Raw genomic sequence first — 13424 nt, forward strand, 5'->3', positions numbered from 1 at the left:
TCTTCAAGAAAGAAGTGATCACTGGGGCCCTTGGCTGGCTCAGTTGGAAGAGCACACAACTCTTGATCTCAGGGTTGTGAGTTCCAGCCCCCTGTTGGGTGTAGAGATTGCTTGAATAAAGAAGTAAACTTTAAGAAAAAAAAGTGATCATCTGTGGTAAAGGCTGCTAAGAACTTTGGCAGGATGGACAAGAGTGGTTGCACTGGGTTGGCAGGAGGAAAAGCCTGAGTGAGATAGGTTAAAGACAGATGGGGCAGGAAAAAAAAGGAGAAAGAGAATGGGAGGTGAGGAAGTGGGGTCAGTGAGTAGAGAGAAGCATTTAGAGGATTTGGAACACAACAGCAAAGGTAATTTTAAAACGCTGTGAAAGGCAAGAGAAGATTTACCTTTTTATTTCCTCAACGGACACTATAACAATAAAGGGGAAACTTGATGGTGCAGGAGAGAGTTGAAGGAACAGAGCCTTTGAATAGGTGAATGGGGATGGGATCCAGGGTACAAGTTGAAAGTTGGCCGTGAACAGTAGCGACAGGAATAATTTAGAGTCTGCCCCACACATTCCCCAGGGGCTGCATCTAAGTTCTGGGAAGTTTTTGAGCCGCAAGCACAGGTGGAATGGAGCAGGGTAAGGATTATCTAGTCTTTGTCATCTGTCAAATGATCTTGGACTCTCCAGTTTACAGTTCTGTGAGAAATACATTTCTGTTGTTTATAAGCCACCCAGTCTATGGTATTCTGTTACAGCAGCTGAAACTGACAATAATGGTCTAAGGACTAATGTTCCAGGTCCGCTGGTGGCTGTGCTCCATGTTGTCATCCAGGCACCCAGATTTCTTCCAGTGAGTTCCTCCACTGCCTGCCTGGTTGTGGCTAGTTCATGTGAGGTACAACTGGTAGGGAAGGTAAAAAGTCCTTGGACTGTTTTTCTATCTCCACTTATCCTATAAGATCTCATGTAGCTCTTGGCTTTCAACCACTGATGACTTTGAAAGTTGTCTCTAGCCTGGCCTCTCCCCTGAACTTGACATTTCTATTTGGACATCTACTAAGCATCTCAAACTTGGTATCTCCAAAAAATGTTCAGCTCCTTCTGCAGTCCTCTCCTTTTAAGTTAACGACAGCTCCATTTTCCCAGTTGTTTGGGTGAAAAATCTTGGTGCCCCTGGATGCAGGGCTCGGTCCCACGACTCTGAGAGCATGATCTGAGCCAAAATCAAGAGTCAGATGCTCAGCTGACTGAGCCACCCACATGCCCCTTAAATTTTCATTTTAAACATTATATTAATGTGTATAGTTTGCTTTTTTATTTTTAATAAATGATTTAAATATTTTGGAGAGTGGGGAGTCTGCTTCTCCCTCTGCCTCTCCCCCTGCTCGTGCATGCTCTCTCTCTCTCTCTCTCAAATAAATAAAATATTAAAAAAAAGAAACATTAGGGTGCACTTGCTGTGATGAGCACCAGGTGTTGTATGGAAGTGTTGAATCAGGGCGCCTGGGTGGCTCAGTTGGTTAAGCGACTGCCTTCGGCTCAGGTCATGATCCTGGAGTCCCAGGATCGAGTCCCGCATCGGGCTCCTTGCTCAGCAGGGAGTCTGCTTCTCCCTCTGACCCTCCCCCATCTCATGCTCTCTCTATCTCATTCTCTCTCTCAAATAAATAAATAAAATCTTAAAAAAAAAAAAAAGGAAGTGTTGAATCACTATCTTGTACAGCTGAAACATGTCAGGCAGTTAGTTCGGCATGATAGAGGAGGTACAAAGCAGATGCTGACCACACCCTGGGAGCCACCCCAGAGGATTAACAGCCACGCATTCAGAGCCACCTCTAAGGGCTAACAGAATAGGAAAGACCACAAGGGGACTTCCAGGAGCTGAGCATGAGCACAAAAGGTGCAACTACACTGTATGTTAACTAACTGGAATTTAAATACAAACTCAAAAAAAAAAAAAAAGGAAGATTAGTAATCTTGGTGAAAAAAAGTCAAGAAAAATATATTCTAAATGTGTTAATGCTCTTCAGCCAAAGACCACCAGAAACATACCTATAGATAAACAAATTGGATTTATCACCCATTGTGGTGAGGGAGAATGGACACACTGGGAATCATGGGTGTTACAGCCTTTTATAGGATCTGGACTAGGGTTGAGTGACTTGGGGGAAAGTCTAAGATAGTAAGGGTTTGCTCTCACTCTCTGGATGTCAGAAAGCAAGGGCATTTCTATGATTGGGAATCTCAGTACATAAATCTTATCTGTAGGGAGACGAGGCTAGCACAGGGTAAAACTAATTGTTAAGAAGTAGCAGTCACTCATTTTAGCTAAAGGGGAAAGGGTAGCTTGATATTTTGAGGGAGGCACAGTGACCTTGTTGTTATCTGTGCTAAGATAAAATATAAAGTGGCCTTGTTTTGTCTTATTTAATCATGGTCTCAGAGTAAACATGTAACCAACTGAGTATTGGTATTCTGTGAGATCATTTATGTTCAATAACATGGTCTAGCTGTGAGTTACAGGCCAGCATTTTTTTCTCTCTCTTTTATATGGAATGAATATATAATAATTTATTAATTATGTACATATTTTTGTATTCCTTGTCCAAATATTTCCAGTCCATCACTATAACACCCAGATGTGTAGTATGATAATGAAATGCATTCATTTTGATAGACTTTCGGTCACATAAAAGTTATAGGTCTCCACATATTTTTTATTTTGTCATTATGAAGGTAAACTTAAGGTATGAAGATAGACTATATTTTATTTTATTATTTATTTAGTTTTAAGTAGGCTCCCCGCCCAGCATGGAGCCCAACATGGGGCTTGAACTCACGACCTGAGATCAAGACCCAAACGCCCACCCAACTGAGCCACCCAGGCACCCTAAGCTAGAATATATTTTAAATGATAGGTGTGTCTTCATTTAGAGTTTTTAAATATTTAGATGTAATAGGTGCGCCTCTATTTATATCTTTGTCCCAGGCTCTATAGATGTGAGTGGTGGGCATTTGCTTTTCACTCAACACATGCGACGTTTGCATCAGAACTCACCACCCAAGCTCAGAAAGCAAACAGATTCAGATAGGGAGGGATATTCAAGATACCTCCAGAGTTCAAGCACTTCTCTCACCCCTGTTGCCAATAATCTGGGTCAAGCCACCCTAATTTCTTACCTGGTGTGGTGGAATTTGTATTCTGTCAATTTAGCTAAGCCGGAACTATGTTTCCCAGAATTCCCTTTGTTGTGTAGTTTTGGGTGAGAATTTGCCACTGAGGAAGATTTAGGCACGATTTGGAGGCAGAAGGGAGGCTGTAGGCATGCCTACTCTTGGAAGGTTGATACAGGGTCAGATGCTGCCATAGCTCATGCATGTTTTCCCTGATCTGCTGGCTCCCCTTGTCCTTGTAAGGCAGCAGCTGGGCCCACAGCTCCTCCCAACCCCCTTGGTTCTCTGCCTTCTCCTTCTGCAACTCCAGGTTGAAGTGTGTGTGTCGATGAAGGGCAGCTTCTATTGCTGGTCGTCAAAATTGGAGGCTTGAAGGTGTGGAGAGACCAACAGGAGATCTACTTTGTCCTCGTGGGTTCCAGCTCATCTTTGGGAGTCCTGTTTGACCTTGACATCCACCACTTCATGTCCATCTTTCAGAACACCCATCTCTCAGACCTGCCTTGTTGACTTCTAGCCCAACACCAGATACACAAGCAACAACCTGTGTCATCCGTTTAACCAGCCCTCATAATTGTATCAGGTTAAATACCTATAATAAGTCCCTCATTTTATATCGCTCCTAATGGTTCTGCTTCTCTGATAGAACCCTGATGGATACACCTGGACTTTCACAATCGACTCCCGGGCAGCCAGAGTCATCCTGCTAAAACTTGTCAGACATGTCGCTCTGCTCAAATCCTTCCAGTAGCTCCCCACCTCTCTCTAAGTAAATGCCAGTCTTTATTCTCATTGTCCCAGACTCACTTTAGATGTCTCCCAGCAGTCCATATCCTTGCCTCATCTCCAAATGTTACTGGGTTCCTCAGCATCGTGGGGAGGCAGATGCTAGTCCTTGGCATGAACTCAATGAAGCCTTCTGTAGTGGAGAGCACAGAAGCTTCGGCTCTCATGTCTGACCCAACTGGACCCATGAAGGCTCTGGCTTGCCCAGAAACAGCCCAGTGGAATGAATTCACGTAATTCCAAAGTGCGGACTCTTAAGACCCTGTTGGTGACCAGGAGACCAGAAAGTGAAAAATTGCTGAGAGATAAATTCCTCACTCTTCTTCCTTCTTACGGACTATTCTGAGACATAGTGGCTCTATGTCACCTCTTTGAAGAGATCCCACGTCACTGAGCAACTGGCTTTGATTTTTGTGGGACTCTGGCCAGCAAAGTAATGCACTAGCTTGTATTTCTTTCCTTCCTTCTCTGTTTCACTTCTCTTTCCCCCTGGCTGTGGGGATTGCAACTCCTTCGATTTGGGCTCTGTTTTCTAGGGAACAGAGGCTGACAGTACCAGAAGAGGTCCCAGAAAACAAACCTTCAGCGTATGATTCTGTGGTTGTTCTTCTGACTTATGTGAAGGCAATAGGGATCTCATTGCTGGTAGCAAGTGGAATGATAACCTTGGCCTTCAGTTGGCAACAATGATGAAAGCTTTCTCTTGTGGTGAAGGGAAGATTAAACAAAAAACAAAAAACAAAAAACCACATCCAGGAGCAGGCAGGTTATAAGTGGCAGTTGCAAAGGACTCTAAATGTACAACTTTAGTAGATCTCCTATGTCAGAGTCAAGTTCCTGACAGGGAAAGAGTAGGACCCTGAGACCTGGGTTAGGGACATTAGGGAAGACAAACCTAAGAGTCTTTATCTCATAAATTCTCCTGAGTTTTCCTGGGGGGTAGAGCAGCCCCTGACCTCTTGCCAAGGAAGAACAATTTCCCTTTTCCTTGAGACTATGCACTAATCTCACAGGAAGCAGGCGCATCATAAGATGACATTTATTCTCCTCAATACCTGCTCTCATCACCTCCTCAAATAACCAGGGTCAGTTCCCAGCAAATCCTGAGTGGGGAAATTTAAGTCCTGACCTGAGAAAAATAAGCTACACATCAAAGGAATCAAAAAAACCTAGTTAATATATGTGGGAGAGATCTTGGGGGTTTTAGACATGGCAGTGAGGGGGCAGGCAAGGCAGAATGTAAGACTGGCTAATAGGGATCTCATCATCATGGACCACTGTCCCATAGTTCAGGCTTCAATATTCTTTTTTTTTTCTTAAGATTTTATTTTTCAGTAATCTCTATACTCAATGCGGGACTCAAACCCACAACCCCAAGTTCAAGAATGCATGCTCCACTGACTGAGCCAGACAGGCATCCCAGTCTTCAATATTCTTGCAAGGATAGCTAGATCTCAGGGGCACCTGGGTGGCTCAGTTGGTTAAGCGTCTGCCTTCGGCTCAGGTCATGATCCCAGAGTCCTGGGATCAAGTCCCACATCAGGCTGCTTGCTCAGCAGGGAGTCTGCTTCTCCCTCTGCCCCTCAGCCCACTTGTGCTCTCTCTCCCTCTCTCGCTCTCTCAAATAAATAAATAAAATCTTTAAACAAAAAAAAATGTTTCTTTTTTAAAAAAAAAAAAGGATAGCTAGAGCTTGTCTCCGGTAGATAGTTTCCAAAGATGGTCACAATCAATTCCTTCCCTCCCTCTACATACGTGCCACCCCTCACATCAAGAGATGGAGTCTGTTTTCCTCTTCTCCTTGAATCTAGACTGGTCTTGTGATTTGCCTTAACTAACAGAATATGGTAGAAGGACACTGTTCCAGTTCCAGACCTAAACTTCATGAAGACTGGCAGCTTCCATTTCCTCCCTCTTGGAAGCCAGCCACCATGTAAGACACACACTGAGACCCTCACACTGTGAGGAAGTACAAGTTAGCCATGCGGAGACACCATATTAAGAGAGATGACTGGGGAACCTGCGTGGCACAGTCAGTTAAGCATCCGCATCCAACTCTTGATTTCAGCTCAGGTCATGATCTCAAGGTCATGAGTTCAAGCCCCACATCGGGCTCCATGCTCAGCGTGGAGTCTGCTTGGGATTCTCTCTCCCTCCCCCTCTGCCCCTGCTCCCTTGTGCGTGCGCTCTCTCTCTCTTTCTCTCAAATAAATAAATCTTTTAAAAAAGGAGATGACTGACCAGTCCACAGGTGTTCCATCCATCCCAGCTGAAGTGCCATTTATGTAAGTGAAAAGGACATCTTGGACATCTCTTCTCCTACAAACACCTGTAAATATCACATGAAGCATATGGACACCCAACTAAGCCTAACCCAGATTACAGAATTATGAGAAATAATAAATTGTGGTTGTTTTAAGCCTTTAAGTTTGGGGAGAGTTGTTATTCAGCAATAAATAATTGAAATATGGTCTTAAAACTTTGCAAGGATGGTTCTTTAAAGCAGGATGGTGGCCTACAATAAATGAGGTCAAGATGCTAGAACTTCCATGCTAGAGTATTTAAGAAGAGGTCGGATGTTCAAGGAGGTGGGAATGGAAGAGCCAAGAAATCAGCACCTGACTATGTTCTCTAGGAGGGCCCAGAGGACACTCTCTTTACTGAAGCAATGAGGGGTTCACTGAGAAATGGACATCAGCATCTCTGAGTGGCTCAGTGGTATCTGTCTTTGGTAGGCCGAGATGAAGAGTAAGAGATGCGGCCATGGAACTGGCATCCCTAATATCAATAGTAATGTTGGGATTCCAGAATGGCAGAGGTAGCATCCAAGGCCAGGTGAGTATGATTAGTGTCATGGGCAGCAAGGCCAAAGTGACAATGAGGGTGCCTTGATCTGCAGGGATCTGTGGCAAATTGACTATGGGGATGGGATGGATGGACAGCTGACTGGGTAATCCTCAATTTTTATTTATTTATTTATTTATTTAAAAGATTTTATTTTGGGGCACCTGTGTGGCTCAGTCGGTTAAGCACCCGACTCTTGGTTTCGGCTCAGGTCATGATCTCAGGGTCATGAGATCAAGCTCTATATTGGGCTCTATGCTCAGTGTGGAGCTTGAGATTCTCTCCCTCTGCCCCTCCCCCCAGTCTCATGAGTGCACGCTCTCTCAAATAAATAAAATCTTTAAAAAAAAGCTTAAAAGATTTTATTTATTTATTTATTTTTAAGATTTTGTTTATTCATTTGAAAGAGAGAGAGAGACAGTGAGAGAGGGAACATGAGCAGGGGGAGTGGGAGAGGGAGAAGCAGGCTTCCCGCTGAGCAGGGAGCCCGATGAGGGGCTTGATCCCAGGACCCTGGGATCAGGACCTGAGCTGAAGGCAGATGCTTAACAACTGAGCCACCCAGGCGCCCCAAGATTTTATTTTTAAGTAATATCTATACCCATCATGGGGCTTGAACTTATAACCCTGAGACCAATAGTCACACGCTCTACTGACTGAGCCAGCTAGGTGCCCCCCTCAACTTTTTTTTTTTTAATTTAATTTTATTATGTTATGTTAGTCATCATACATTACATCATTAGTTTTTGATGTAGTGTTCCATGATTCATTGTTTGCATATAACACCCAGTGCTCCATTCAATACATGCCCTCCTTAATACCCATCACCAGGCTGACCCATCCCGCCACCCCCCTCCCCTCAACTTTTATATTAAAAAATATCAAGGGGCGCCTGGGTGGCTCAGTCGGTTAAGTGTCTGCCTTTGGCTCAGGTCATGATCCCAGGGTCCTGGGATCGAGTCCTTCATCGGGCTCTCTGCTCAGTGGGGAGCCTGCTTCTCCCTCTCCCTCTCCTTCTGCCTGAAACTCCACCTGCTTGTGCTCTCTCTCTCTCTCTGTCAAATAAATAAATAAAATCTTTAAAAAAAAAATCAAGAGCTGATAAGCGGAAGACTGACATTAGCTGCCACAATGGAAAATCACAGTCCCTCATCCAGACCCTAGATCTAAGTTCACATAACCAGAACACCCTGACTGCAGGAGAGGTTATGCCCCATTAAGGAACAACTCTGCAGTGAATGGTACCATAGTTACCTAGAGTAAATGTCCCTCCAATCCTTCCCCAAAGGGATCTGCTGCCATTTACTAAGGTAACTGTGCATTGGAAAAAGAAGAATATTCACAATTTTCAAAGATTATTAAAGACATGGAGTCTGAGCTGACACAGAAACTAAGAGACACAAAATACCAACATAAATTTCTGGTTAGAGTGGGGACTAACAGAGGCCAGGTGATAGATGGAGTTTAACCTAAATCCAGTGGATTACATGATCCTGCAGGTACAATGTGGCTGGAGGCTGTCCAGCCAGATAGTCATATGTCGCATATTGTGGATGTCAACCAGGCTCTGAACTTAGCAACTCTATTGCTTTGGGGAAAAAAAATCCATAAAAAAAAATGGCCACGGTGGCAAAGATGGAGGCTATGAATGGACCCTGAAACTGGGGCTCCTTCACCAAAGTTAATCTAGCAACTGCCAACAAATAGCCAAGCAGCCAACAGTAGGCTGCAGTGTATCAGGGAGAACTGCCAGCCACCTGGTGGCAGGTCGGTTATATCAGCCTCCTTCCACTTTGGAGAAGGCAATGATTCATCCTTACTAGAATTGTGTTTTTTTTTTTTTTAAGATTTTATTTATTTATTTTTTTGAGAGAGAGAAAGAGAGTGAGAAACAGCATGAGAGGGTCAGAAGGAGAAGCAGGCTCCCCGCTGAGCCGGGAACCCGATGTGGGACTCGATGTCAGGACTCTGGGACCATGACCTGAGCTGAAGGCAGTCGCTCAACCAACTGAGCCACCCAGATGCCCCTAGAATTGTTTATGTACTCCAAACATGGGTTGCATTTCTTACCCATAGTGCTTCTCAAGTATTACTATCCAAAGGTTTAAAGAATGCTCAATCCATTACCAGGACCAGAGGACCCATTTTATGGCAAAGGATGTGTGCTAACGGCCTCATGCACGTAGCCTTCACTGGTCTTACCATATGCCGTCACTCAGAAGCAGCCAGCCTGAGAAAACATGGAATCAAATGACTTTATTTCCACAAGCTTAAATCTCCTCCTCTGCAAAATGAGGATTATAAACAATAGATGATACTTTACAAGACTGTTGTGGGATAGGAAGGAGATCATGTATATAGGGTATTTTACATAGGTCCTGCTGTGCAGAAGGTGCTCGATAAATGGTAGGCATTATTATGAATTGAATTGTGAAAGGCCTCTGCATCCTGAGAGGAACTGATGGTTGCACTTCAAGAAGCCCAGCAGGGTCGTGGATCCCACTCTAGCATGATCTGCTTTGAATACTCTCAGCTGTTCAGAAAGTCCCTGGCTTCAATTACATGTTTCTGCCAGGGGATATGGCAGAGATGCCATCACCAAGCAGAGTTGGAGGAAAGGTGAAAAGAAAACCCAGGGTGAGTCCAGGAAATGGAAACTCAGACTAGGATTGGTTGGTTGCCTGGAGGAGAGGAGGCTGTCCAAACGTGATTACAAAAGCCAGCCTCCAGCCGGAGAGCTGTTACCTCACTGCTGTTCCCATCTAACATCAGGCTCCGAGAAGGAAAGGAAGATTCCTCTTCTCCCCTCCTCCAAGGTAAACCCAGAAGCTAGCAAGTATGAATATCGAGCTGCCAACCTCTGCCAGGCTGCCTGCCTGTGAGCCGTATGCCCTGAGAGCCAGGATACCCATTCCTCAGGGAGGCTATACCCCTGGGTCCCTTGTAGTGCCCTGGACTAGGACTGGTCCCAGGAGATGGGTTGGGGGCTTTTAGGGGCTTGGGGTACCAAACCCGAAGAGACATGAGACTTGGATTATAGGTACCAACTCAGCAATCTGTGGCCTTAACCCTGGCACTTCACTTGTTTGGGCTTTAGTTTGTCATCTGTAAAATGGAGATCAAGCTACCTTACCTGCCCAAAGGACTGGACGATTTCTGAAACCCCTTTAATGCAGGATCGAAGGTGACAGTGAGTTCATCTTTGAGGATAGATGAAGTTATCTGGAAGTGTGGGTTTGAGCATCAGTCGACTGTGGGCTTAAATCCTGACTGCCACTTCCTAGCTGGGCAGTCTTAGGAATATTACTTAACCTCTCCCAGTTTCAGCTTCCTTATCTATAACACATGGTTGAGAACAATGGTACCTACGCCATGGGGTTGTTATGGGTATAAATGACCTTGTGTCATAAAGTGCTAAGTCCTCAATATATGGGAGGTTGTCCGTTTTTAATTCGAGGAAAATTCCTTGAGCTGACAAAGATCACATTAGAGGTAAGTTTGGGGGCATATGTATTTTCCGATTCTGTGCTATAACAGAAAGAGCGTAAGGTTTGAATTCCGACAGTCTCGAGCGTGTGTCTAGGCTGCACAATTTGCTGTGTGACTGTTGTTGTCACGAGGAAATTGAAAGGCCGCGGCTCCTCAGGAGGGTCCTGGGCTCAATCGAGAGCACCTCGCTGCTTTTTATGGACTCCTCCCCGAATAGGACGGGGAAACCACCGAGCGGGTCCGAAAGGGCTCTGCAGACCTTCTCTCTCTCCCCCTCCTGTGGGCCAGTGACGAAGCCCGCGCGCGGCGCCACCATGCGGCAGGAGGCGGTGTCGCTCTTCCTGTGCTACCTGCTACTCTTCGCCGGCGGCGGGGCGCAGGCAGGTGAGGGTCCCCGCACCATGGAGGGCTGTGGGATAAAGACGCGGAGAGCTTCAGAATCCCGGCGGAGAGTCTCAGGGTCCCTGGTTCCAAGACGAGAAGGGCTATTACGATGGCCAGCTCCGGGTCGCTGTAGCCAGGGTCCCAGATTCGAATCCCCACCTGTCAATTCCTCCGTTCCACCGAAGGGTTACTCTGTGCCAGGTGGGCGCCAGGCACGGCGCCTTGGGTGTAGTCTCTTCCCTTCAGGGAGGCTCCCCGAAATGGAAGGATGGGGTGGTCCTGAGCATCAGGCACAGAGTAGGGAGCCCCGCTCCCCGCTCCACTTTGTCCCCTCCCGATAGGCAAACGACAACGGGAAAAAGAAGGCTCGGAAGGCGGAGGCTCCGGGTTCTGGGGCGCGGTGACCTACATGGCGATCGGAGGAGGTGCGTCCGGAGAGCGCAAAGCTCGGGAAGGGGGGGGGCTCGGGCCCCTGCTGCGGGCGCTTGCTCATCACCTCCTCTTCCTCCAGGGCTCCTGGCCGCCGGGCTGCCCGCGCTGGGCTTCACGAGCACCGGCATTGCCGCCAGCTCGGTGGCCGCCTCGCTGATGAGCATGTCGGCCGTGGCGAACGGGGGCGGGGTGCCCGCCGGGGGGCTGGTGGCCACCCTGCAGAGCCTCGGTGAGTGGGCGGCCGGGCCCTCGGGCGGGGACGCCAGAGTCAGGTGACTCCATGAGTCGGGTGTTCTTACGATCTCCATCCTTCAGTGGGGAAACGGAGGCACCGAGGGACTAAGTAATTTACTCGAGTTCTGCCAGTTAATTAGCACCAGGGCCAGGATTCGAACCTGGTCTTATGCCTCGTTTTCAACCACGAAGGCCAGGTGCCTCACTGATGCTTTGGCCAGGTCACAGCAAGCCTCAGTTTCCTCATCTTTTAACAGGGATGGCCATCCTCAATATAACATTTTATGAATCTGCTCAATCCCAGAGAACCAGACTGGCAAAGAAAGGTGGTGGAAAGGGGTGCCTGGCTGGTTCAGTTGGTAGAGCATGTGACTTTTGATCTCCCTGTTGTGAGTTCGAGCCCCATGTTGGGTGTAAAGATTATACTTAAAAAATTTTTTTAATTAAAAAAAAAATGCATTCACTTCTCTCTCTCTCTTCCACCCCTTTCTTTTCCTTTCCCTCCCTCTCTCTCTGAGGCCTCCAGAATCCTAGAGAAAAGTTGCCCCCGGCAGACTCCTCTCTGCCTTCCTGAATCTTCCATCTGCTCTCAATTCTGGATGACAAAATCTCAAAGAACCAGCCCAAAAGAAAGGAGTCTTTCTCAGAGGGGGCAGAAGACACAGATCAGTGCAAACCCCAGCAGTGGGAGGTGAAGGGTGTGGGCAAAGCTAGGAACAGTCCTGCGCTGTAAGATGCTTGTGCGTGTGACAGGCTTGTGAGGAGGACGAAATCCCTTACTTGTGAACCCCCAGCCCCCACAGGGAGGTCACCACTGAGGTGGCTGTTGGGAGCATTATTAATAACACGGTGTGGTCACCGCAGATGTGAAGAGAATGAGCTGTTATTGGTGTATTTCCCATCTCTGAAACACATCTCTGATTTGAGACGGCAAGTCAAGGGGGAACTAGGATTCACTTTGCAAAAGTCCTGTCCCCTCTCAAGGCCCCCGTTTCGCTAACTGGAAACGAAGAAGTTAGACTTCACTAATGGTTTCCAGGCATTTGGGTTCCCGGGTCTGGTGCCTGGGCCCCAAGTGACCCGGCTCTATTTGCTTCACAGGGACTAGTGGTGGTAGTGCCCTCATGGGCAAGATTGGGGCCTTCCTGGGCTACGCTGTCCACAAACACCTCGAAAACAGCAAGGAGGAGCCGGAGGATGAGGAGTAGCCAGGAGCAACCGGGAACCCGCTCCTTCTTCCAACTGTAGCCCAGAGCTTTCTCGGTCACACTCATCAGTGACCGAAGTGAAAACACGGAATAAAATTCAATCAGAAAACACTTTGCCCTGGGGCGCCTGGGTGGCTCAGCCGGTTAAGCGTCTGCCTTCAGCTCAGGTCACGATCCCAGGGTCCTGGGATCGAGCCCCGCAAAGGGCTCCCTGCTCGGCCGGGAGCCTGCTTCTCCCTCTCCCTCTGCCTGCCGCTCCCCCTGCTTGTGCTCTCTCGCTCTGTCTCTCAAATAAATAAATAAATAAATAAAATCTTAAAAAGAAAAAAGAAAGAAAGAAAATGCTTTGCCCTTCTGTGAGTCACCCTTACTGTGAGAAGCCCAACAAGATCTGGCTCTGATTTGCCTTCTCCATACACCTCCGACCCCTTCTCCCCTGAAGCCAACCACAGCTCCTGGAACACAACCAGGTGGTTTTGTCTCTGGGCCTCAGCACGTGCTGTTCTCTCTGCCTCAAATGTCCTTCTGAAGCTCATAACCCAGCTGAGACATCCCCTCCTCTGGGATTCCTTCCCAGCAGAGCCTCCTGCCACAGCGTGAACACTCAGGCTCGATTTCACAGGGTGCCTGGGGAGGCAGAGCTCAGTCTGTTCTCAGTGGGAGACGCTTCCAGCTACTTTTCTGATTAGGCAGAGATGGAGAAGCCTGATCTCCATTCTCTGAAGAAGCACAGAGTGGTCTCCCTTAGATGGAGAATATAAGGCCAGACCTTTTCCTTGGGGAAAGTGTGTAACACCAGCTTTTTGAGGGTGTGGCTCGGCCAGGTCTCCTTCCCTCCAAGAACTCTGGGGATCAAATGGACAGTTTGCGAATGGAGCCTTTAC

The 13424-nt window shown here is 47.2% G+C and overlaps 1 protein-coding gene across 1 annotated transcript; it reads left to right on the plus strand.

Moving 5' to 3' along the window:
• The first annotated feature begins 9466 nt into the window (after positions 1-9466).
• On the plus strand, positions 9467-12882 carry IFI6 (interferon alpha inducible protein 6). Its single transcript, XM_036114284.2, has 5 exons — positions 9467-9609; positions 10571-10666; positions 11008-11091; positions 11178-11327; positions 12434-12882. The coding sequence occupies exons 2-5, from the start codon at positions 10597-10599 to the stop codon at positions 12538-12540; spliced, it is 411 nt and encodes a 136-aa protein (XP_035970177.2). The 5' UTR covers positions 9467-9609; positions 10571-10596; the 3' UTR covers positions 12541-12882.
• The last annotated feature ends 542 nt before the right edge of the window (positions 12883-13424 follow it).

This window comes from Halichoerus grypus, chromosome 5 (assembly GCF_964656455.1).
Source record: "Halichoerus grypus chromosome 5, mHalGry1.hap1.1, whole genome shotgun sequence".
In the NCBI taxonomy this organism is placed as follows: domain Eukaryota; kingdom Metazoa; phylum Chordata; class Mammalia; order Carnivora; family Phocidae; genus Halichoerus; species Halichoerus grypus.